At 38.1% G+C, this 26,711-nt stretch overlaps 1 protein-coding gene across 1 annotated transcript in view; it reads left to right on the top strand.

Moving 5' to 3' along the window:
• diaph2 (diaphanous-related formin 2) overlaps positions 1-26,711 on the top strand; it is a 559,427-nt gene that overhangs the window by 422,437 nt on the left and 110,279 nt on the right. Inside the window, exon 26 of the mRNA XM_056270265.1 lies at positions 22,147-22,271. Coding sequence (XP_056126240.1) covers positions 22,147-22,271 — 125 coding nt within the window. The remainder of the gene's footprint in view (positions 1-22,146; positions 22,272-26,711) is intronic.

Genomic DNA, 26,711 nt, shown 5'->3' with positions numbered 1-26,711 from the left:
CACATTTTCTCTTTATTTGTGAAAATACCAGCCTTAAGGTTTCCCACAAAATAAGGGTGAGTAAATAATTACAGATTTTCATCTCTGGGTGAATTATTCGTTTAACGTTTTCAGAGGTCCACTAGATTGTGAAATAATCTCTTTAAATAATCTCTCTCTTCACACGCTACAAGAAGATATGTTCATACAGAAGGTATGTAGGTTTATGTTTAGTAAACCTAAATCCAATTGTTTCATAAACGCCATTAACAAAGCACAATGTGCTTATATCTTAACCTTTCTTTTAAATAATTGCATGTGAAGTCCCCTAATGAGTCACATACAGCTTATTTATTGATTGTCTCTGTTTGAAGAAACAACAGCCAGAAAGTGCAGACATCATTTCATGACTTATTGATGCGTTAAGAGGCAGCAAGCTAATAACACTGTCTGTTCACTCGCCTCTCCCTCTTATTCTTATCTTCTCTACTTAGCGTTAGGGTACTATTAAGCTTTAAAGATGGGGTATGCAAGAAGAAAGCCTTATGGGCACGCCGCTTGTGGCTGTTAGTTATCTGGTTATGCCAAGAGTCACAGAGCTCCTTAGGTAATGGCTATTAAATTGAGTCGAGGCATAGAAGCTGCCTAGAGACACGAGGACTTTAGAAAGGCAAACACTACTCCACCCCGCAGCCATTCGGCTGAGAAGACTTGGAATTGGTGTTGCAGCCATAGCAAAGCTCATAGGTTCATTGCGTTTTCAATTAATCAGATGTTTCCATTAAGAAAATGAGACCTCATTCTGCAAAATGAATTTTTGGTGATAATGCACATTTGGGTGTTCAAGAGGCGGTTGTATAAAGGCCTTCAAATCAGTGTAGCATTGATAGATGTAGAATGTGAACATAAATCAATGAAAGTCGATTGATGTGAGGATGAAGGATCACAATGATTGGGTCATACCACTGAAGGAAATTTTGGTTCACTTGAATGTCCCGTTGTTATGCTAAAGAAAAAACTCATGATCATTAGCCCATCTCATGTATGTGCTTATTAAATAGAATTTTCCATTTTATAAAAAGGTTACACTTTATTTCGATAGTCCACTTTAGACATTCTATTAACTATAAGTAACTTTTTAACTACATGTCAACTAACTCTCATTAGTGTATTAGCAGACTGTCAGTAAACTGTTAGGTGTTAGGGTTCGGGTTAGGAGAATAAGTTGACTAGTTACTTATAGTCCACTGTAAAAATAATAATAATTTTCATTTAAAAAAATGAAGGTGATAATTAAAAATAGTGTATATTTTGTTAAGAAAATTGTGGTTCAGTGTTGTATAGTATATTGAGAACATTTCACAAATAAAACCAAGAGATACATTTTCCTTTTTTTTAAGGAAACACACAATGTTGAGGCTTGAATTGAGGAACCGATTAAGCTGATAAAATTAAGGAAAAAGGGCTACCAATTTATTTTAAGAGAATTAGCTCAATTATGCGGTTTGAAAATAGATACCATTGTTAGTTCCCAGCATGCTTTGCACACGGCTGGTAATGGAGAGGAAATATCGAAATTAAGTGTTATTTTGTGTGTTTTTGAGTAAAGGGAAACATCTGTTAATGTTTAATGTTCAGTTATGTTCGCCATTAGAAAGAGTTTCTATTTTGTTGAAGTTTTGATCGTTACCATTGTGCAGAAGAGTAGGGCTTATAGTAAGGTTGTGAATAACTGCATGTATTGATACTCTGAATCATGTTGCTTTGTTCGTTGAGCAAAAACTTTGTTATAATGCTAGTGCAGTAACAAGTTTGGTTATGTGCTGTGCTAGCGGCATACAGTCTTTTAATAATGCAATATAACTCAAAGTCAAATATAAAAAGGTTACTTCCATTCACTCTAATTCACACACTTTTGAGTGTCAACTTAAAATAAAAAAGCATATTTCACTAAAAATATTAAATTCATTGTATCATAGACTAAAAAATTAAAGGTCCCATTCTTCATGTTTTTTTAAGCTTTGATTGTGTTTACAGTGTGCAGTATAACATGTGTTCATATTTCGCGTGTAAAAAAAACACAGTATTTTTCACACAATTTACTTATCTGTATACCGCTGTTTTCACTGTCCAAAAAACGGCCTGATCACTTCCTTGTTCTATGAAGTCCCTCCTTCAGAAATACGTAACGAGTTCTGATTGTGCCAGCGGTTCCTGTGTTGTGATTCGACGGCAGCTTATCGCACGTTGCCCGGAAAGGTCACGCCTCTTACCATAAATTGGAGATGCATGCGCAGCTGAAGTGCTTCTCCGTGGGAGCGCAACAAGACCACGCCCCCTTTTTTGTGTATTCCTGTGGGCGGAGATTAGTCAAAAAACTGTTCTAGTTACGTCATTAAAAAAGGAAGTAGAGGGATGTAGTCCAAACCGGCCGTTTGCTGTATGCTTTGAAAGGGGACTTCTGTTAAATAAAATATCTCGCTAGGCATTGAACTTTGAGCTTTATAATTTTACAGGTATTATTTATGCTCTAACAGCAACATTACACACTAATTAAAGTTTGAAAAATGGAATCGCGAAGAACGGGACCTTTAAGGGGATTTTACATGATTTATTCAGGTAGATTCCATGAAAGAAATCAAGCCTTAACTACTCAAAAATATTATGTGTAATATTGTTACCATAATTTTTTTAATTAAATAGCAGTAACATTTTTTACAGTGTAGCTAGCAAATATTAAGCAGACATTATACTTATACTCTAATGACAGTTAGTTGACATGTAGTTAAAAAGTTACTTATAGTTAGTAGAATGTCTGAAGTGGACTCGAAATAAAGTGTTACCAAAAAAAATCAGCACAGGGTCACTTCATATTGTTTAAAACGTCTATTGACCAATCCAGCATTTCACTCCAGTATTGTTATTATTTTAAATTTAGATTTTGTATTGCTTCAAGTCCTCTTATGACATTAATGATCATTGATTAATTAAGCCTCATTAAGAAGGCTTGGTGTTGTGCTGTTCCCTTTCGAGGGAACTTGCCCTGCGTCCAATGATGACACTGTGGAACGCCTCTGTGTGACTGCGTCTGACGCACGTGTGCAACTAGTCCAATCTTGATTGGTGATGCGTCACCTCGTGACATGTGACATATGACTGCGTACTGCGGAAGCCACAAAAAAAATAACTAATTAATTGTTCTTAAGCAGTTCTGCACTGCTTTCTATTTTGTGTCTTATCATGCCTAAAAAGCATTTAGGGCTGCAACTAACGATTATTTTGATAATCGATTAATCTGTCTATTACTTATTCGATTAATCAGATGAAAAAATCTTAAAATTAATATACGTTACATTTTTTTTTTATTAAAAATGTATTTTAATTCATTATTTTAAACAATGTTATTCCATATCCTGCCCAATGCTGTCTTCCAAACAATGTGTAATATAAAGCATATGAAAATGAATACAGTGAATGTATTGGTAGGCTATTCTGTACATAAAAAAAGGGTTAAAATACAAACATTACATTCTAAACCTAAAATCAACTGGTTGCTTACTATTTTAAAGCAGAAATTAAAACGACTGAATTAAAAAATTATAATAAACAAACAAAAGTACAAAATGTTAACTTGAACGATGTTTGAGGAACACAAACATCTTGTCTGAACATAGTTATATTGCATTAATGAGCTATTCCAACAATAGTGCCTTTACTGTTATTGCTCTCATAAATATGATTACTTGTGTTACATCTAATATTTTAAACCTACACTTATTTTCTAACAAAAAATATTTTAGAAAAATGTGTATTTTAGTTTGAATTATTGCGCTCCTTTTCTACTGTACCCTGTCTGACGTGCATGCGTGGTCGTTCATTAACCCTCCGGGGTCGGCTATCGCACCGGCGCGTCAAATAAAGAAAATAAACATGATGCGAATTTTGCATTCTCCCTGTCAGTGAAGTTCATTCTGAAACGCATCCGAAAATGAACTGTAACTCAGTAAATACTTGTCACACAGGCACAAAAGATTTTTCGTTATGAAGCTGAAATTCTCTTCTTTTAAATGCAGTAATTTATATAAAAAAAACTAATATTCTCAGTTTATGTAATCTGTATGAAAAGAGAGAGATGTCAGTCTTTTTCCTTTCACCTAATTATAGTGTATGACGTGTTAATGTGACCACGCCCACGGAGAGCGCGCGCTATTCAAACGCAAATGTTGAGGCAAGCCATGAAAACGCCCACATCAGCTGGATAAAACATCCAGTTTAATAAGAATCTTGTACTTTACCTTGTCTTGCTGCGCTGTGAGGTATAATACTATCGTAATAATCCTGGAAAAGTTACCTCAGAAGTGCTGGTAGTTTCATTTCGAGGAGCGGATTCAGCTGATGTAGTAAGTTATTTATTCTTAAGTGCTTTGTTCTAATCGCGTTATTGAATAGTGTCTGTAAACTGCACAAAGACTGTATAAATATGAATTGCGTGTCTGTGTGTGAATGAATGAACGGCACAGACGCGCGTGTTCATTATTTTACATGAACACATCCAAACTATATTGCTATAGCCTACTGAGATATTTGTTCTAATCGCGATATAGAATAGTGTCTGTAAAACCAAAAAGACTGTTTAAATATGAATCGGGTGTGTGAATGAACGAACGCACAGATGCGCACTGTTACAGACGAAATAAAAGACAATAATTCGTTGACTAGTTTTGGATAGATTATAAAGTTTTTACTATAAAATAGACATTAAATAAGCTTTTGTTAGACAGTTTCTGCTCATATGTTAAATATGTAGTATGTTTTGTCAAAAATAAACTAATCAACTGTTATAGTGTTTGTTCCAATGCAAGCTATATCAAAATAATGAATCCTTAACTTTGAAATATGTATGATAAAACGTATTGGCCTACTTTAAAAAATAATACTTTATAAGAGATTTATGGAAAAAGACAATTTTCTTTTCAAGATGTTTCCAACTTTTTTATATAATTTTGATTATATATATATGGAGATTTCCAGAGGTTCATTCCTCACCGCCATCAGTCCTCGGGGGCTGCTGCCAAGGGTTCTACAAGGGTTCTACAGCTGGACATAGCCGTGGTTTTGGAAGGGTTGCCCTTGGCACTCTTCGAGCCCTTGAACTCTGCAGCGGAAAAATGCCTCCTCCTGCCTAGAGTTATACATTCGTAAGACTGCTCAGTGGAGAAAAACTGACCAGTTGTTGGTATGCTTCGGGCACCCTAAGAAGGGCTGTCTGGTGACCAACAGACAATCAGAAGGTGAAGTGTAGAGGCAATTTCTATGGCTTACAAGGTGCATGGTCTACCTTCATCTCTGCCAGTAAGAGCTCATTCCACAAGAAGGATGGCATCCCCAACAGCCTTGTTGTCGGGGGCATCCCTCCAAGAGGTATATGATGCAGCGGGGTGGTCCTCCCCGGAGGTTTTATACCAGGGACTCAAGTGCTCTCATCCTTAGCTGTGCCTGAACAGTTTCACACCAGGACAGGCATCTGGCAGTATGGCGAAGTGGGTATTTCATTTCCCGTAGTGTTTTCATTGGACACGGAACGTCTCAGGCTACGACTGTAACCATGTTCCCTGAGAGGAAAACGAGACGCTGCGTCCCCTTGCCATACTTCCTGCATGCCCGGGGAGCGGCTCGCTTTAGCCTATCAGAAGCTGACACTGCTCTGTTGCCAGCTTTCCTTTGTAGCTTCCCCGGTACACATCACAAGGTGACGCAGCACCAATCAAGATTAGACTAGTTGCACACATGCTTCAGACGCAGTCAAGCATGTGTGCAACTAGTCTAATCTTGAGATGTTTTTATCAAAGGAATCTAAAATGTGCCATAAAATGCTTATGATGTTGTTGTTTCAGAGTGCAATAATCCTAAAAACAATAATGTTGTGACCTCCCTATGCTATTTCAGCCTTTAGATTTTAAGATTATTGCATGTCGGCATCCCTCGTATTGCCAACAGCGAATTTTTCCTACCTGGATAAATGGACAATTGTCTTATATATAGGAAAATCTGTGAAATTAGATAGAAAAAGGTAACAAGCCATCACCGTCTTGGTGGAGGACATACCACTCTTATTTTGTTTATAAGACTACTGCGAATATCATATAAAATGTGAAATAATGCATGGTCTGACTTCTCTGTTTGCTTGTGTCGTCTGTAGGGATTCTGCCTGGCAGGAAAAAAAAAGCAGGCAGTTAATTCATCTCCCTGCTTGAAAGTCTCATTAAAACGCTGATGAGTTTAAGGATTGCCTGAGGTAGAGAGAGAGCGGGTGATCGACAGAGTCTTCTTTATAGCTCTGCAATCTAATGCCCGAGGCTGTGCATCTGCTGGGTGCAAAACAAAAAGCAAATGGGCAATCCAATCAACAATCAATACCAGGCACTTTCCCTTTTAAACACATCATGAATATACACTTACTTATACATGTGTTTCCCGTGCAAATGCCACGGTCCATGACGCCTGCACGCGACCGCTCTAAATGAAGACAGAGTTTTCAGGTGTGGGAATTGATCTGACCTTTATCATTGGCGGAGGGATATAAATCATATTGTATGGACTTTATTACGCTGTTAAGAGGGGACACAGGGTATCTTAATTTCAGTAGTAATGTTGGGCTTCAGTACCAATACAAGCAGAAGGTCACGCACTGTGAGAACAATCTATTTTAATAGACACTGGTGTTGGCAGCGTGGCCTAGAACAGTGTGCGTACCGTTTCCCTCGTGCTGATTTAAACACACATGGCTGACAGCAAAGAATTGATCTAAAAGAGTTGTTTGCAGTCTGGTGCTTCACTATGAAAGTGTGGTTGAAGAGGCCTCTTCAACTTGCTCGAATTCCTTGGAAGACTCAAAAGCTTTGCTCACCGTAGATACCAAGCACTCAATAAAAAAAGACTTGTGCCGCTCGATGCAAATGGATTTCCTCCAGATCAGTCAGATTTAACATGTTTCTTGTGATTCAGATTTAAAACAAGCAACTTTAATGATCTTCTAGTTTCATCTTGCCTTAATTTCTCAAATACCCTCTGTCCCATGGCCAGAAGAACTCTCAAAGAGATGCTTAAATCATTTCATTAAGTACCCGTTTTACTGGTGTTTTAAGATGACAAGACAGTGAGTGAGGATACTGGCGTGAGCAGCAGGGGGGCTGTGAATCAGCAGCATGTCGATAAGTAGCAGCATTCAGACCACAAAGAGGACAGAGATGACTGTGCTCCCTGTTTAATTTCAGATTAGAGTCAGACGCCCCACTCACCCCCAAAAGCAGGCAGTCTGAACGGGGGTCGCTAATGTCCTTGAAGCTTCTTATGCCTTAAATTGCACTTCCACCGCAGCTCTTTTGCTTTTGCGCACGAGCTGTTGTGCGTGGAGAGATATCCGCCCCTTGGCAAACTCCTCTAATGGCACACCTCTCCAGCTCTCCAGCATGGCTCTTTGGCCTGTGCTGACAGTCAATCAAGACTGCAGACTGCCTCACACCTTCGATGAATAGATCATTTTCATTTCAAATCCACCATTAATCAAGCTCTAGTCGCAGCAATCAGCAGGCCAGAGCGCAGGCCAGAATGCTGCACATGTGGCACCGCGTGGAGATGCATTGCGACTGGATAGGGAATAGACACACAAAGAGCAAAGGCACGGCTGTAATTTCTCTCCTCACTACCTCTACGCCCGTGAACCTCAAAGCACCCCACAAAGAGGATGGATGATCAGAGGCAGCATATGGCGTCATTTTATAAGCAAAAAGAGCCATCTATCTATCTATCTATCTATCTATCTATCTATCTATCTATCTATCTATCTATCTATCTATCTATCTATCTATCTATCTATCTTTTAGTACTGTATGGATAATAGCTGGCCTCTATGGGTGCTGCACAGTTATATACACAGTATCTAGATAATTTTTTCGTGTATTTTGCCATGACTGGAGCCGTCTAATAATATACAGAGTTCCTTTTTTAATAATAGTCATAATGTTGTAAATGTGGTAAATTTCACTGCTGCATTCACTTTTTTTTCTGGGCTGTTGCATGTGTCTAAAAATAACTCTTGGGTTTTACCCCAGCCCTTTTTCCAGAACAAAGCTAGTGTGACCGATCATCTAAAAGCCTCTTCCCCAATGAACAAAAGTCTTCATTACAAAGCCTCATTGATTATCTATGGCGGACATTTATGCTGCGAGAGCAGAGAACCCTGACACTGGAGGCTGCATGTTTTCAATGCCTCTCATTTATTTGAAATAACTGTGTCAATGATGAAGTGTGGCTTTATTCAGCCTTTAATCAGAGCTAGGAAATGGTCAATGAAGTCAGGTGTGCCCTTACAGTGTATTGTTTCACATAATGAGCGATCCATGAAACGGCTCAGATCAGTTGTGCACATCTATACCTCCAAGCCTGTTTGTTTGTTTGCTTGTTTGTTTCCTGAAGCTGATAAGATTTGTACACTTGTTTTCAATTGATTCATATATAAACAATAGTTTTTTTCCCCCCTTCAATCCAAACAGTAACTCTTTTAACTTCCTATGAAACTAGCTCAAATAAGTGTAAACGTTCTCTCTCACGTCATGATGTTTCTCACAGAGGGAGCTCTTGAGCTAGAAATGAGAGCAGTGATGAAATTGCTTTTGATAATCATGCACAATGAGACATTCACAATATATGCTCATAAGGAAGCATGAAAATGATATTTCTTAACCAAATGGCTGTTTGAAACATTGCATGCCATTCCTCCATATTATTGTCTTCATTTGTAAAAACATTGATGCAAATAAAATCTAAAAAAGAGCTACATGTTTGTGCAAATGCTGAAATATTATTTGTATCATTATAAACAAATATTGTCTCACTGATTCTGGCAATTATGAACATTTTGTTCAGAATCCTGAGGTGTTTCACTAGGTTCAGTATGAAGGTCAAAGATATTGATCTTTTATTCATGGACTTGCCTTCCTGCATTGCATTATGGAGACTGTCCACATGCTTATCAGCCTGACAAACAGAGCAACTGCCACATGAAACTTTCCTCAGTGCTGAAATGTCACTCAGCTGGTGGACTGTGCCCCTTTAAGGTCTGTTGTGTGGACCATGTGATAGCATATGACTTTGAAGCCGTGAATGAGTGTGAAGACATAAATCAACCTCACTAGTGATTTATGCTTAAAATGGGCACCATAAATGTTTTTGACCATATGATTTGGTCTATTTGGTCACCAAATGATAATGTGAGTTTTGGTCATGTCACTTTAGGTGAGTGTGAAAGTGTCAGTTGATTCCTTCTCAGATTATGTGGCCATTGAATCATGACATGAAAGAACAATCGAAGATTGTTGAAGAAATAAAAAAATGATGTAGATTGAAGGAAGTATGTCATCTGACCAATCTGAAGGATTTGTTAGATATCGGCTAACTTGTAGAGGCTCTTCTATATTATCAACACAAGGAACACACAAGTGTAATAGAATAAAATTTTATTAACAAAAAGATAAAAAAAAAGAGTAAATCAACACAACTAAAGGAATAAAGGAATCAGGGATAAAGGAATAAAGTGCATAAGATGGATAAAATACAAGTGAATTAATTGGGTATGGCTATGGCAGAGTTATGTTATCTTATGGAAAGATAAATTGTTGTTTCTCTGAAACAAATAAGGTAAACAACCTTGTCATGCATCAAAAAATAAATGAACGATTATTTGTTATTAACTAGCATCAGTTATATTACTTCTAATGTAAATTAGAAAATCATGTACTGGTAATTTACAACCATGCCAAGGTCTCTGGAAAGAGGTTCGGTTAAGTGATATTTACATTCCACGTGGTCGAGTGAGCAGTCCGATGGCGGTGACGTCTTTCACTGGTTGTGCCGGGTAGCAATGCAGTGGGGAAAGGAGCCGGAATCTGTTTAAACAGCCTTGAACATGAAACTCTGTTGGATGCTGTTCTCCTGGAGTCTCAAAAAGTGTCCTAAAATCTGGAACATGCAGATGAGGTCTTGAAGTAGGAGCAGAAGGTCCTTAACAATCTGGAACACGCAGACGAAGGTACCTTGAAGTGAAGGTTTGCTCTCCTGAGCTTAACCTTGTTGCAAATGTGTCTGTATGTCTTCTGCCTCTGGGCCAAACGCTCAACACTTGGCCAATCCACTTTTGTCTCTCTGGCATGTCTCGCTGGACAAAGACTCGGAACATAGTATTTGTTAAATGTCTGTTTCCTCACAGACTGAAGTCTCAGGACGGCACACCTGTCGGAATGGTATATCAGCTATTGTCTCACCGGGTGAGAGACTCAGAACATGGGAGTATCTGTTAATGTCTCACTGGATGATCCAGTGATTTAGAACAAGGAGTGTCTGTTGAAAGGGTACATGAATCCCTTTCTGATGAGGAGGAGATTGCAATTTAGTGCTTCTCAATTCCAGTGTTGTGATTGGCTGCTAGCATCAGAGGGGGCACAGACAGTGTGGCACACCGTTCTTTCCTCTGTGGAATGCATTTGCATAAAGCACACAGTTAAAAGTCTTTAAATTGTCTTTAACGTTGTACCAATGTATTCCCCATTTTCCAAACAACCACTAGAATACATTTGGCAATGTTCTAAACAAATAGAGTCCAAACAAGATGTGAAAAGTTTGACCTGGCATGCATGTATTCAATTGTACATTACCGTACATTTGAATTTGTGTAAGATTATGCACTACAAATAGCTGTCAGTGTTATGAATGGTTCGGATGGATCATTGTGGCCTCCCTTTGTTTCAGTCTCAACATGGGTGTAGGGCAGAAACTGCCTGTGGACCAATGAGAAGTCCTTTCCTGTCTGTCAGTTGTCTTAGCATCCTTTTCTGATGGATTTGGACATGTGTTTGTGCTAGTCTACCAAGATCTAATCGAAATGTAGCAAACCTTTCTCCAATGTTGTGGTAAGAGAGGGGCCCTACCATAAAACTGGGCCCTGGAATGTGCTGTTCCGTACACTGTCATTCTCTCACCTAGCACCGTTTCAATTAGCCTCTGGTTCTTTCTCATTTATCCCAGTTCACTTCACTCTTGAGAGGCAGTTTGCAGTATTATTTCAGAAATACCAGTCATTGAAATCCTTCTCTAAAATGAAAGTATTCCCTTACAAGATAGACGCTCTGCTGTGGTATTCGTTAGCCTGAGCTTAGAGAGGTGATATTAAACAGTAAGCTGATGTTCAAACATCGATGGATGTGTCTGCCCTCCCTGCTCTGTCTGTATCAGACTTTATGAATACTGATCCACAATTTTCCTCAAATAAGCTTATCTATGAACTAAATAAGCAGCTAACTCCCACTTCGGAAATCCTGCAACATTTTTAAAATCTCTCTGGAATACTATGCTATAAACTTACCCCCCTTTATGACTCAAATATGTTATTTCCCATGTACATTAGATTCATCCATCCATCAGAAATCATAAACTACTAAATATTTAATAACAATGTTCCTAAAAGGGCATCAAAAAAGTCATGTCATTTTTACCTGTCGTGTAACTAAATTATATTATAACTCCCCAGAACTGTATTAAACACTATTGTTGTTCACTTGAACATATGGAATATAAATGCTGCTTTATTCTTATTTGAAAATATATCAATTTTTTGCATGAATTAAATAACTTCACAACTCGCCACTTCCTAAATGGATCTTACACTGTCCGAGACTTCCTCAGAGCTCTAGTTTGTAAGTGTCCCCAAAAGGGGCACAATCACCCAAGGGCATTTAGGTAGTGAAGCAGTGGAGGACAAAGGCGTGTGTTTCCTATAAATATCGCCCAGCTCCACAATCTGTTCAACAGTATTCATAACACATAAGCATGGCCCACCCACACCCTCTACCCCCTGCACCTGCACAGCCCGGACTTCCCCCAGAGCGCCTGAGGCCCCTAGCTGACAGTACCTGCTCAAGGTGTATTCCTCTCTCAGTGGGTCATCCCTTTCGAGCTACTCGGCTTTACTTGGTATCAAGAGCTGGGCGACCGATGTGACTGGTATCACTCACTGCTCGTTAGACAGTTTAGTGATTCTGCCCAGTGGCGTGTTGTAAAAGAACTACAAGTCACACATGTGACTTTCGGTCTTTTCTTTTCTAGAGGGCAAAGATCGATAGGTCAATGCACCATGCTTTACTGCTCCCCCTCCATGCATTTTTCCTTTCTCCCTCTGCGAGTCTGATTTCTTCTCCACTCCCAGGGAATTGTCGGCACCTTGGGTTGATGTCTAAACTCTCTCATATATCAAAATGCGATATAATTGGCTCCATTTATGTGTCCCTCTGAGAAGGTGCCTCAGCTATCTGTTGTCACTATGGCTGCCAAAGGCAGTATGTTTTCTAAAGTGTATGAATGCAATGTCATATGTGTTCGATACAGATATGTTTGATGCCTTCTTTTAAAAAAAAAATAATCTCTCTTTTAGGTCACAGAAAGAGTTTTATATTTATTTATTTTTCTTTCCACAGTTTATCTATCATCTCTATCGGTAGTTTGAGCCAAGTAATTGCATCCAACACAGGTCCTTTTAGAGCTTCAGTTGTGAAGGGATGTCATTGAACCAATGAGCTTCTCACAATAGAGTGGCGTTATCGCCAAGCCAGCGCTGTTTACAGGATCCTAAGGGAAGCTGAGGAGGGAAAGAACACTTTTATTTCCAGCCTCACTGCTCCTGTATGGCAAATCCTCTCCTCCAAAATGGGTGTCCGTTAAGAAGAGCGGACAGAGGCTGACGATTCCCAATCACACGCTTGATGGCCAGCGGCCAGCATAGACAGAGCCAGTATTTGTATTGATGTGACGTGAATGTGAATGGGTAATCTAGAATTGCTCATCTCATTCAGAGGGGAAATGGGATTTGCTTATGGTTTTAAAGTTATGTTGTTTGATCCTTTTTCTTTGAAATTTCAGATGTTGTAAGTAGTTTACAGTGAATCATGTGGTGTGGGATTGTTTATATTTCACTAACAATGGATTGAGTGGTATTAGAGTGCCCCTCCTCACAGACCCCTTGTTGTCTTCATTTTATCCAGTTTTATTTACTCTTAATGATCCAGAAATATTTTTATTTCATCAGCTGGAATCTGCTGTGGCTAGCAGCTCATTTTGAATCATATTTCAACCTAAAGGTTTTTTAAATATAAAAGCTCTCAGATGATCAAATCAGTCAATAAATCCTTAATTATGAATTAAAAAGTGAGGGATTTCATGAAAACACATATTAAAATAATAAATGGAGCGAATGTAAAAGGATTTGTTGTCTTGTTTCCCCTCCATCCGATTAGCACCCCATTGATGGTGACTAGTAATTATGCTCTGCACAAAATGTATTGTGGATTTACACTCTTTTTGCACTGGAGTTAATTGATTTGGGCACAAACTATGTAGGCTACTAGTTGTTTTCTGTTTCTAGTGATATTAATATTTAATAGTTATTTTTATTATTACTGAACAGTCAATTATTATTATTAGTCAGTTTTCTAAACAGTTCTTCTTAGTTAGTATCATTATTTTTATTATTATTAAAGGATAAATGTCTGTAAAACTGCACATTTTTAACTTTATTAGTATTAGCCTATATGTATCATGTGTAGTTTGGATAACTCCTCTTGGACTACACAGTGGTGTTAAAAGTCATCAAGTATTTAAATAATTGAATTACTTATAATACTTATTTTCTTTGCTTCAAATTGACTTTTGCTTTAATTAAAAGAACCCACTATTTCAGCATTTAGCACAGCATAATAGTCATAAGATAGCAATTGCATTGATTTGTCACCACAAGCATGTCATCTTTATGCAGTGTGATCTGAGCTGTTTTGTTCTTTAGAGATGTAGATATGCTTTTGTCTTTTTGCACTGCTAAAGTAAATATGGCAAGTATATGCCATTACTGTGCTGTCTGTTTCCCATTACCTTTACTCATTCTTAAGTGGCAAAGAAGTGCTGGCAGATGCGTAAATGTTTCAAACTGAAAAGATTACTTTTTCCATTAACTACATAGAAAAGTCTCAAAATTGCAATGAAAAATACCAGTTCAATGCTTATACAAGTAGCTGCTTGTTTAGAGGTAATTGTTGTATGTTGAGATCAATAATCCTCAGACTCGCTTCAATGAGGACGTAGTGTTTTTAGTGTATGTTTTAAAGATTGAAGTTTCTCATCTGTTCATGGTTGTCCAATGACAGGCATGTTTTCATTGTGAAGAGACGTTATTGGAAGAACTACATTTTACCTTCTAAAGTTAATAAGGTAGAATTGGAGAGGGGATAGTGTCGGTATCTGTAACGTCTTTATTTTAAGGGTCTCTTGAGCCTCAAACTCATTACATACCAAATTAAAAGACGTAATCTGGCTATACCCTGTTCTGCTTCTCCCCAGCAAACTTTTTTTTTTAATTTTTTTTTTTATACAGGATGAATGCAATGAACTCCAGTCTAATTGTAGTTTAATGAAAGTTTCCCACTTTCCTGCCAATTATCGGTGTACATATGTCAAGTGATGGAATATAGCTTTCAAGCATAAAACTCTTTAGGTACCGCCTCATCTCTCTTTCTTTTTCTCGCTCACACACTCTTCCCCTGTGTCCTATTCATACACTTTCACACAATACCTTTTATGGATGCATACATACTGTCCGTTCATTCATGCATGAACTCTCTTGTGTAATTCAAATCCTCACGTGCAGAGAGATAAAGAGGCAATCATTTGATTGTAAACCACTTAATGATTGTTCATGGGTGACCTTGTCTTTTATTATATGCTTTGTTTTCCTTTGTTGGTGCAGATTATTTGAATCACAAATGCCTTATGCTACACCAAGGCATCCAGCTCCGAAATAAATCTCAATTCACATTGTATCATCCGAGCATCACAGCTAAAGCGATGAAATATTGATACGCCTTATCTATAAATCTCACATGGAAATGGTGCCCTCCAACAAATGGCTGACAGTAACGCTGACACCTTGGCATTACAGCTGATGATTTGGTATTTTGCAAAGCGCATCTTCTTTCTTTTTTTATGACAAGCGACGTTACTTCATGGCTGTTTATGGCGAGAGGAGATGGAAAGGGGCTTAATGAAATAGACCTCTTCTGTCCCCTGGCTCTGAGAATGAATATCGCACAGAGCAAGCCAGAACAGAAGGGCAGGTCTCACAGACACTAAACCCTGACTGTAAATCTTTAAGAAGCCAACCAGCAAGGAGTTTGTCCTATTGTGTAATGCCGTCACAATGGGCGCTAATGCCGAAGAAGTCATTGATCTTTAAATTCACTCAAATTTCTGCTCTACATAGCTACAGCAACCGTTTTTTTATGTGATTTAAAGGGATAGTTCACCCAAAAATGAAAATTAAGTCATTAAATACTCACCCTCATGTTGTTCCAACCCCGTAAGACCTTCGTTCATCTTCGGAACACAAATGAAGATATTTTTGATTAAATTTGAGAGCTGGATCACTGCTACATAGACTTCCTAAGGGAGTGAAACTTGACGGCCCAGAAAGTCATTGAAGAAAATGTTTAAATAGTCCAAGTGACTACAGTGGCTCAACTATAAGTTTATCAAGCGACGATATACTTTTTGTGCGGAAAAACAAACAAAAATAACGACTTTATTCGACTATTCCTTTTCTTCCTTGTGGGCCTGAGACGCGAGTTCAAGAGATTTCCACGACGCATGCGCGAGAACTGAGAAGAGGACGTTCTTCTTCTACTACTTCTTGTTCAGTTCTCGCGCATGCGTCGTGGAAATCTCTTGAACTCTCGTCTCAGGCCCACAAGGAAGAAAAGGAATAGTCGAATAAAGTCGTTATTTTTGTTTGTTTTTCCGCACAAAAAGTATTCTCGTTGCTTGATAAACTTATAGTTGAGCCACTGTAGTCACTTGGACTATTTAAACATTTTCTTCAATGACTTTATGGGCCGTCAAGTTTCACTCCCTTAGGAAGCCTATGGAGGAGTGATCCAGCTCTCAAATTTAATCAAAAATATCTTCATTTCTGTTCCGAAGATGAACGAAGGTCTTACGGGGTTGGAACATGAGGGTGAGTAATTAATGACTTAATTTTCATTTTAGGGTGAACAGTCCCTTTAAGATAAAGAAACAAATTTATTTTAATACTGAGTACTGACTGGCCTTGAAAAGATTATACATAGACTAAGAAAAAAATCACAAATATGGAATGCAAGCGTTGTGTGAACGAGCCCTAACAAAGTGCAATCAAGTGAACTTATTGTGAGTTTGAATCTTTGGTAATGGGAACTAGCCAGTAGCCAAAATATTTGTTAACCTACAGAGGTGAAGAATGTTCAAGCACACGCTGTTAGTTGGTGTTATGGAACCACACAGACAGTAGACATTAGTTTAAATTGCCACAGCCTATAAATGGTTGCTGTGAATAGGACAGGGATTTTTTTTCAGGGTTATCTTTTTCTTTTCTCCCCCCTCCCCTCCCCTCCCCTCCCCTCCAGATCATGTGAATTGGGCATGTTCAAGTTATTAATGCGCAAGTACTGGTCCCCTGTAAACAGTGTTATTTTGTTGTTAATCTTACTAATGATATCCCAAAAGGATGCCTTTTTTATTCTGCTTGGGCTTCCAGCAGGGCTCTCTATTAAGAAGACGAAAGCTGCTTCTGAGACAAACAAATTTATTGCTGAAAAGCTGAAACTGACCCATAACGAGCCTGTACTTTCAGAGGAACATCAAAATAAATATTAACATTTTCCACTCATATTAATTTTCATATGCAGTACCCCACACTGTTACCAGCATTTTTATAGCTATATTAACAGTCAAAATCCTGATTGTACTGGACACCATGGCATTATCCTATTTATTGTAGTAATTAAACTAAGCAATTAATTTCTTAAGTGCTCACATTGGGAAAAAAAGTATCTATTTATAGATTCTCTAGGCCGTGTGGTCCTAAATCACTTTATTTTGTGGTAAACAAGGGGTCTGCTCCAGAAATGTCTTGCTGCTGACTTCTTACCTGCTTCTTACATGTGTTGCGATCTGTACGGGAGATTTCACTCACTCAGTTGATTCCAATAGAGTTATACATTAGCATGTTGCTTAACAATTAGCCTGTCACTTATGCATCCTAGTATGCTTCAAATGCCTAGCAGAGAAATATTACGTAAAATAGTTTTTTTTTTTTTTTTTTTTTTTTTTTTTTTTTATGATAGTTTTTGGTATTGATTAAATTTTATACTGTATATTATTTAGTATTGATTGAATTACAAGTATATTTATTGTATTCAAGCTGAATGGGATCAGTGTATAACAAAAAACAAACTTACGAAATCAATCCTGTGTTTGGTGTAAAACGTTTTTGAAATATAATATTAATAATATAGCCTGGTTAAAACCAGACCATTCTCAGTTTTAACTGAGTTATGGTCTGGCAAAGCGTCATAGACAAACCTTTTTCATCTCCGTGCGTGCTGTAACTCTATCTGACGCACCCACCGCTAGCCTAGCTTAGCACAAAGACTGGATGTAAATGGCTCCAGCTAGCATACTAATCCCAACATCATGGTATTACCTGGTCTCCCCTGTTTATTGTCGCAGCTCTTTACAATACAGCGAACGAACACCCATGATTGTAAACTATGCTTTTACTATCTAGTAATTGCTGACTCTATTACTCCAACTCTGAACGAACTCTCTGCTCCTCATCACGGTGGGTCTCAGGTGCTGCGGTAATCACTCCGCCCAAGTAGCAGTGCTTCGCCTTCTGAGAATATAGTTCCCAATATTTATACGGTTAAAAGATGGCTGTGTCTCATATGACCTTGTTATTTGTACACTCTGTGACTATACAAATCACAACATGTAAATAGGAAAATGTTTGCGTTATTTTGTCACTTATTGGGATTAGTATGCTAGCTGGAGCCATTTACATCCAGTCTTTGTGCTAAGCTAGGCTAGTGGTGGGTGCGTCAAACAGACTTATAGCACGCACGGAGATGAAAAAGGTATGTATGGACTTATCTAACTCTGGGGGATATGGTGAATAAGCTAAAGTCCCAAAAAGTCGGCGTGTTCCTTTTAGGCCGGATTAACATATAGCGTCTAAAAACGCGTAGAAAACGCTGGGCGCGCCGCATTCTCCTTTTTCTAAAGCGCTAGGGCGGCTGCGCTCCGGTTGGTTCTTGTCACGTGACCTACTGTGCGCTTATGGTGCGCTTGCGGCATTCTGAAAAGTTGAGATGTTTTTATCTCGATGCTGTGCGGACGCGCTTGGAAAAAATGAGCGCGTCGCTTCCATTATGAGCGCGCATACCGCGCGCCTACATTTTAAATAACGAACTTGAGCACGCAATAGACGCGATATGTGAGCAGGCCCTAAGGGGTGAAGATCCTCCTTTATGCCCCTCGTGCCAGAATCCATTATAACTGAAGCATATTTTGATGTGATAAACTGTGATAGTTTGAACTATGTTAGAAATCATTATTTTTAGTTGACTTCAGTTGAAGATTTTTAATGAAGTAAGACCAGATCTCGTTTTAGAATTTTTAAAAACATTTAAAAACCTATTTTATTTGTTCCTTTTTAATCTCTTTCTCGCCATGAATAAAGCCGAGGTAGCTGACATAGTGTTAAACTATAAACATACAAACAAACAAACAAATTTGTTGTATTAAATAGTGTTAAAACATTTTGGTTTTCTTTTTTTCAAGGTTGTTGAAAGTGTCTTGTGCTCAGTGAAGCAGCATTTATTTGATCAACCACACAGCAACAGCTGTATTGTGAAATAGTATTACAATTTAAAGTTGCTGTTTTCTATTTTAATACATTTTATAAATGTAAAAATTCCTGTGATGGAAAAGTGTAATTTTCAGCATCATTACTCCAGTCTTCAATTATAATATGCTTATTTGGTGCTCAAGTAACATTTCTTGTTATCTTATGATACATTTTGAAAACAGGTGTGTTGCTTAATATTTTTGTTGAAACCCTGATTTTTTTTTTTCCCAGGATTTTTTGTTGAATAGATCGTTTAAAAGAACAGCATTTATTTGAAATAGAAATCTTTTTTTTAACATTATAAATGTCTTTACTTTCACTTTTGATCAATTTATTGCATCATTGCTGAATAAAAGTATTATTTTCTTTAAAAAAAAAGAGTAAAATTTTGATCCCTATAGCTTTTAGAACAGCCTTCTATGATTTTAGCCAGTCTAGTCCATGTTACCTCAGAAGGATGCTTCCTAGGTTTTGGAACACTGCTGAGATTTCTTCATTTGGTCCCTGGTGTTTGCGTTTCATCAGTGGCGAGGCCTGTGAGATGAGTGAGTCGGTGCTGTTATTAGTTGAACTCAGAGCTGTTTTTTTCCCACTCTCGCTACTCCCCCAGCACCAGGTCCTAAGAGGCACAGACCATGCTGTCTTTCCTATCCATCTCCATCATCTGTCTGCCCACAATTTTCTCTCTTTCCCCCTATAAAAATCATTTCAACATGTCATCAGAGTATTTTAAACCCACAGTGTTTTAGCTTTTAGAATTGGCCTGACAAGCTGTAGCATCGCTGAAAAAGCTTAAACTTGTGCCCTCGCTTGATTTTCTCTCTCTCTGTTGCTTCTGTTCTCTCTAAAGGCCTGTCCTCAGACAGAATGTTAACCTCGGCTTTGTAAGCCTTGATTAGGGGACAGTAAATCCCCAGTTGTGGGTTTCCTCCAGCATGCTACTAATGACACGGTGTCTACCCTTTATATTGTTGTTAGTGCTTTGAGTAGATTTGTAGCTGCTGCCTGCTGTCCTCCTATTTGGGCTTTATTGTCGAGTAGGAAAAGTTAAAGCAGATGTTATTAGCACTGACCTCGGGAAACAACATGGATTGAATCCTGCAGCTATAGGCTAACCAGACTTTTGCAAGTCTTTAAATAGTACCATCCAAAAGTTTGGGGTCGGTAAGATAAAAAAAAAAAAAAAAAAAAAAAGTTTTGTCTCTTATTCTCACTAAGGCTGCATTTACAGTATTACAGTATTTTGATGTAAAAACAGTTTTAAAATGTGTTGGTTTTTTTTTTTTTACTGTGATGGCAAAGCTGCATTTTCATCAACCATTACTCCAGGCTTTCAGTGTCACATGATCCTTCAGAAATCTAATATAATCTAATAATGTTGATTTGCTGCTCAAGAAACATTTCTCATTACTGTCAATGTTGAAAACAGTTGCTGCTTAACATTTTTGTGGAAACCGGTAGACTTTTTTTCAGGATTCTTTTATGAATAGAAAGTGCAAAAGATCAGCATTTTTTTGAAAATAAATCTTTTATAACATTATGCATGTATTTACTGTCACTTTTGATCAATATAATGCATCCTTTCTGAATAAAAGTATTCATATATTTTAAATAAAAAAAAATATTACTGACCCCAAACTTTTGTAGCACATCAACAGTGTTTGTATCATATATAGTGTATATATTATCTGCATTCCTGCCTCCCTCCCCCACCTTTTTTTTAATTAACCCTGTGCCTAGTAAGTAATCTATATTACCTATATTACCTATATTAGATATCATTTATTAATTCATTGATATATGAGCTGGAGTCTGCACCTTGGTTGCTTACTCATGGCAACCCTATTGAAGAGTGTTTGTCCACTCTAAGACCCATACAAAGCCTCTCATGTCTCTGATGAGTCAGAGCTTTGACCCTCTCAGACAGACCTTCTTGTGCCATGATCATTCGTACCGTGTGTATCAATAAAGCTAAAGCCATACACCAATCACAATACGGCGCCACAACTGCGCCCGCATCCCTACTGATCCCCCTAAGACACTGCTGGCGCTTTGAAGTCCAGACTTGAAAGGACTACAGTGAGTCCAGAGGGAGATGGAGAGCCGTAAACAGTGATTATGTAGAGATTAATGAAGCTGAACCCATGCTGACACCACTCAGCTTCAGGACAGCAGCCGCAGTCAGCTAACTTCAGCATCACTTCAGTACACCTGTCCACCTGAGCACACCTGCAAGATTTACACCACCAACCAGCCAATATACTCCAGTACAGGCTGATAAGAAAAACAAGATAGAAGGCCCATTTGACAAATTAGAATTGGAGAACATATTAGTCAAACCTAAATTGTTTAGTTGTTAGTTAGTTAATTGTGAATCAGCTACTTATTCAAATTCCGAATTGGATGGATCGATCGTGTCACTGAAATGAAAATGCATGGCCATAATGTATGTGCTTTATGAATATTATATTTTATTTTAATGTTTTATACTGATATTATATTAATATATCATTTGATTTAATAGAATATTAGTTCATAGTTCCAAGAGTTTTTTTAATACTTTTAGTTTTGAAATATTGAATACTTATTAGAACTAAACAAACATGAATAATTCCATGTACATACTGCTTTTTCCTCATTGCAAACTTTCTGATGTTATTAGTTGATGGTTTCTGTTTGGCTAACTTGAGATTTTTAGGCCTTTTTTTTCAGCCAATAGCATGACATTTTATTCTCAGTAGCTTTATTTATTTATTTATTTATTCTTCCTTCTTTTTCAATTTAACAAATATATGAGTGCTTTAAATAAGTGATAATTCAAACAAAAGTTGGCTAAATCGCCATTCCTATATGCTCCATGCCTGATTATTTATCAATATTAAATGTTGCATTCTTTGCCTCGAGTAATAATGTCACTGATCAAAGTCTTCAGACCCTTTGGCAGTAGCTTCAGTGCAGTGTTTATTCGACTTTATATACAAAGATATCTGAGGGCTGAATCAGATGCTGGACTTTATATGTTGCTTGTCAAGATGTTGAATTTTAAATAAGAGCACTGGAGTTCATCAAACAGTATGAAGTAGGCAGACAACTACCGCCTACACAGTATAGGAGAAAAATCTGAAACACTTAAAAAATAAATAAAATAACACAATAAAGCCAAACTGTTCACTGTACAGTCCAATTAGGCATACATTCATAGACTTGAGTCATTTGTAAATAAATTAAAAGTAGTTTCTTGTCTTGGATCAAAGTAAAAAAAAAATCTGTGACCACAAACTAAGCATAATACTCATAACCCATTGTTTTTTTGTTTTTGTCCCCCCCCCCCCCCTATCTTCCTTTTGCAGTATCTGCCCAGATCCTGAAAGCCAGCCTGGACACAATGGAGCGGCATATTCAGAGGCTGGAGAACGACATCCAGAACTTCCCCAAGACTGATGACAAGCAGGATAAGTTTGTTGAAAAAATGTCGATATCCTTTGAGTGCATTTACTACTTCTACTGTCTTCCATGATAGAAAGTTTAACATAGACTCATGTGCAGGAATGAGGCTCTGAGGTCCCTTTGCCAATAAGCTATGATCAGTACACTGTTAATTCTTAATCAGTATTTTTGTCTTGTTTTCCCGTTAATACAAAAGTCGGTAAGATTTGTCGATGTTTTTGAAATATTCATATTTTATTATTGAAATATGTATTTTATGCTCACCAAGGCTACATTTATTTGAAGGAGAGAAAAAAAATTAAATAATATTGTCAAATTATTAAAATTATTAGTGTTTCTACACAATTTACTCCTGTGATGATAAAGCTGAATTTTTTCAGCAGCCGTTACTCAAGTCTTCAATGTCACACAATCCTTCAGGAATCATTCTAATACGCTGAATTGCCGCTCAAGAAGCATTTATGATTATCAATGTTGAAAATATTTGATATTTATTTTATTATTAATAATAATAGTATTATTAATAATATTTTCTGAATTATTTGATTAATAGAAAGTTCAAAAGAACAGCATTTATTTTGAAATGGAGAACTTATAACATTATCAATTTAGTATATGATTAATTTCCTCATGTCTTGATTTATTGTTTAAGCATGAATATAACAGGACATAGTGAGAAAAACTAAATATGCAAATAGAATAAAAAAAATGAAATGTATTCCCTGAAAATGTGCTTTTTTAATGCAATTTGGCTTCTCAATTAAATGTATCTTGTTTTTAAAGATGTTTAATGTTTAAGTATGGAAAGCAAGACAAAAATACTGTATATGCTTGGATAGGCTGTCTCAAAGTGAGATGTTTATCCGCATTCTCCTCGTCTCTCAAGCTCTCCAAAGGGAGTTCAGGCTGGGAGCTATTTATACTGCACAACTTCCTCCCCACAGACTCTAATGGAGGGCTTCTTAGCCTTCTATACTTATAGCCCTATGCTGATTTCATCTGCTGACCAGCCACAGGCTCCTTCTCTCTGACTTTCTGAGGGCTATCAGCTCTCAAAGCACCTCTCCCATTTCGATAACAGGAACGCAAGTGCTTACTAGCCTCAAATTGAATTAGATGCCACAACACTTCTCAGACTCTAAGGAGTGAGGAAGTTAGACACTTGTTTGACTTTTCCTTTCTGACATGTGAATGTTTATGCGTGCCAAAAAAGAGCTGACACAAAATCATGCTTTAAATTTGACTTTTTGTGCTCGTTCTGAGCGACTGCTTGACTTTTATTTCCCCACTGCGACTCCTGCCGTTTCTCTGCGGTGTTATTAACTACGAGTAAGGACCATTAATCAATGACTTATCAAGTCTGAGAGTCTTCCCATATGTTTCCCAAGCACAGGAAAGACAGCAGTTAACCTTATTTTAGCTCTTTGTTCACGAGCTCAACGTCGAGATTTATGGGCGACTTACGCTGCACTTTGGGTGGCATAAGAGTAATAGCCCCGGCATGCATTAAAAATTTGCTCCGAGTCGAAGAGGGCTGCTTAGGTTTGTATGATTTAAGAACAATGAGCTTCTTTAGCCTGCAGTGCGGCACAAAAAACAAGCCAGAATACCTCTGTGGCCTTAGCGAAAGCATTGATTAGCAGGACTCGGGGAGGATTGGAACTTGAGTGAGGGAAAATGGAGAGGCGTGGACACACTGCGGCAGCGTCAGGGCCTCGCGGCGTCCCCTGAGGATTGTAAAAGCCAACCGGGCCCCGAGTGCAAACGTAGACGCATGTCGTCCCTGTCTCACCTGATCTGTCATCAGAGCCGGCGCGCAGCCTTGGCTGAATACAGTCACGTCCGTTTGATGGTTCAAGTGTTTTTTTTTAGCAGCAGAGAGAGAAAAATGAGTGAGAAACGGCTGAAAGGGAACGGCTCCACCCTCATTGTGCACCAGTCGCGACTCGTTTTCAGAGGTGTCGGAGCCCGGCTGCAGAGATGCTGACTGACAGCGCGTTCAAACAGCTGCGCCAGCTCTTTTGCGGATGACAGGGCAGACATTGTGACAGAGCTAAAGAAGGCCGAAAGCTGTTTCACTCAGCCATTGTGGACAGCAGGCTAGATGCTATAGAGGTTTAGTGATTGAATTTGAGAACGCTGGAGGTGTGTGTGTGTGTGTGTGTGTGTGTGTGTGCGCTTTCTGCTCGGTGCACTCCGTTTCTCGCCATAGCAACTGGCTTCTTGGCCCCCTCTTTATGAGTTTGACCTCAATGTGACCTTTTGACAAATGACTATGGTGTGGAGATGCTATTTTAGAGTTGCAGCGCAGGAAGTGTTTTTAAAACATTCACTTTTTAGCTTGACGGTTTAGCTTTAGGGCTTGTTTAAACGGTGTGGGAAAAGGAAATTTGTGTGAATAAGGAAAAAGATGTCACCTTGTTAACAGTGTTTTTGTTGCCTGTAGATACTCATCCAAATCACACTACTCCAGGTGGGCACTGTCTGAATCTTCAGATTTCTTCCTTTTTTTCCATGTGATTTAATCTACCCTGAAATCACTATTCTTTTTGTTTTATTCTCTTCTGCTCCAGGGAGACCCAACACAATACGATTGTGGCATTTCATATGCAGAACATTTGTTTTGTTTTTTTAGTTTTCATGGCAGCTCAAACTGCAGGTTTAGAGCCCTTCCAGCGAAGATGAACTAGTATGTACTAAATTTTATGAGATAAAACGGCTTTAACTAGAGAGAGGGTGTGAGGGAGAACAGTAGAGGAATTTTGCCTAGGTAGGAGTGCGCTTTTTCTGAATGCAATAATAGTGATACACATTTCACACCCCTCTGAAACTGTGGAGGTGACATTTCGCAATATTAAAAAATCTCACCAAATATGGGAATATCATATTAAATTCACATTAAGGTGCTTAAGACTCTGGAACAAATATGCATTTATTAGCTTACATGGCGATGCACTGTTGATATATTGATCCATTAAATAGAAATGATTGTGGCAGCAAATCACGGCCGGTTTGAAAATGCACTGAGCGTGCTGTTGCAAGAGAGAAATAAACTCTTGATATGCATAAGCGTTAGTTTTTAGAGTCAAATAAAGGAATTTTCTTTTATTACTGACTGCTCAATATTCCCTCTTGCAATATGAACATGTATATGCGAGAGTATGTTTGTCTAAAGTATTAGGTCAGCTATGGTAGACTAGTTGCAGATGCATTGTGGGTATTTGGACAAATGAAATAGACTCCCACTGACTCATATACATTATTTAAACCGTCATTAGTACTAAAGATCTCCGTGCATCATAATTCACATATTAATGTTTTTTTTTTTCTTCATCTTCTTTTTTGTTTTCAATTTAATGCATTTCCACATGCTTTGGAGGATATTATGTGTTCTTTGTATTCCTGGAATATCCAGTTTTTCATTACATAAATGCATTTCATATACCAGATACAGCAGCATACATTAAAACCGTATAGTTATACAGTCCACTGCTTTAAACTGATCTCAATAACTGGAAAAATGCTCGCAGTGTAGCTCAGACACACAACACTTATTGGTTGGAATACTTTATTTTTTCCACCATTATTGTAATGTATGCAAATGACTGAGTAGGATGTTTGTTCAGCAGTTTAGTGATATCTATCTATCAGAATTAATGGCACCCCACAAAGGCTTTCAAATGAACTAGCGGCCCCATGAGAGCTGTAAATCAGAGGAGGGACCGTGTTAGCGGTGGCCTGCCTGGGGACCGGGAGTACTGGGAACTTCTGCTTGCAGCAGAATTCGGCATCCATACTGAGTATTGACGGATGTGGGGGCCTGTCTAATAGATCTCGCTTTTCTATAATTCGGTATGCTAGTATTTAACTTAACCTTTGTTCTCTCTCTAGGGACAGAAAAACGCCAATCAGCTGGCCAATTTCTCCCTGTAATGACACAGTACATGCAGGATCAGAAAAGTTAATACAGTGACTTGTGAAGGGTACTTTTTAAAATGGATAGCTTCGACTCTAAATTCTGATTAGATGAGCTGTGAGCAGCCGTTAAATCCTGATAAATGCACACCTGTGACCACATATTCTTTTAGCCTTCAGTTAGGATAATGGCTGGTTATATATAAAGCTGGTTGTTTCATATTAACCAAATGAATATGTGTATAATATCCATGGCTTTCCTTTTCACCTGCCAAGCCATAAACATACCATTCATATGAGAGGGCGCAGTTTCTTTAAAGACTCCCTGAAGCTTTGCAATTTATTGTGGCTCTTTTTAAAATGTCTATAAACAAATCATCTCTCGTAGCTGCAGAATACAATGCCTCGTTAGACAAAGGAAATCCCCCAGTGAGGGAAGTGCTAGAGCAGTCATGCTGGTCATTCTATAGGAAATGTGAGATTTACTTGTTTTCTTAACCTTTTCTTTCACTGGAACATGCATTCGGCTGACCTGAACTCAGCAGAATAAACA

Source organism: Rhinichthys klamathensis, unplaced genomic scaffold, assembly GCF_029890125.1.
Source record: "Rhinichthys klamathensis goyatoka isolate OS25496 unplaced genomic scaffold, OSU_Roscu_1.1 h1tg000301l_1, whole genome shotgun sequence".
Lineage (NCBI taxonomy): Eukaryota > Metazoa > Chordata > Actinopteri > Cypriniformes > Leuciscidae > Rhinichthys > Rhinichthys klamathensis.
Note: the sequence above shows the minus strand (reverse complement) of the source record. Positions and strands in the feature narration are given on the sequence as shown.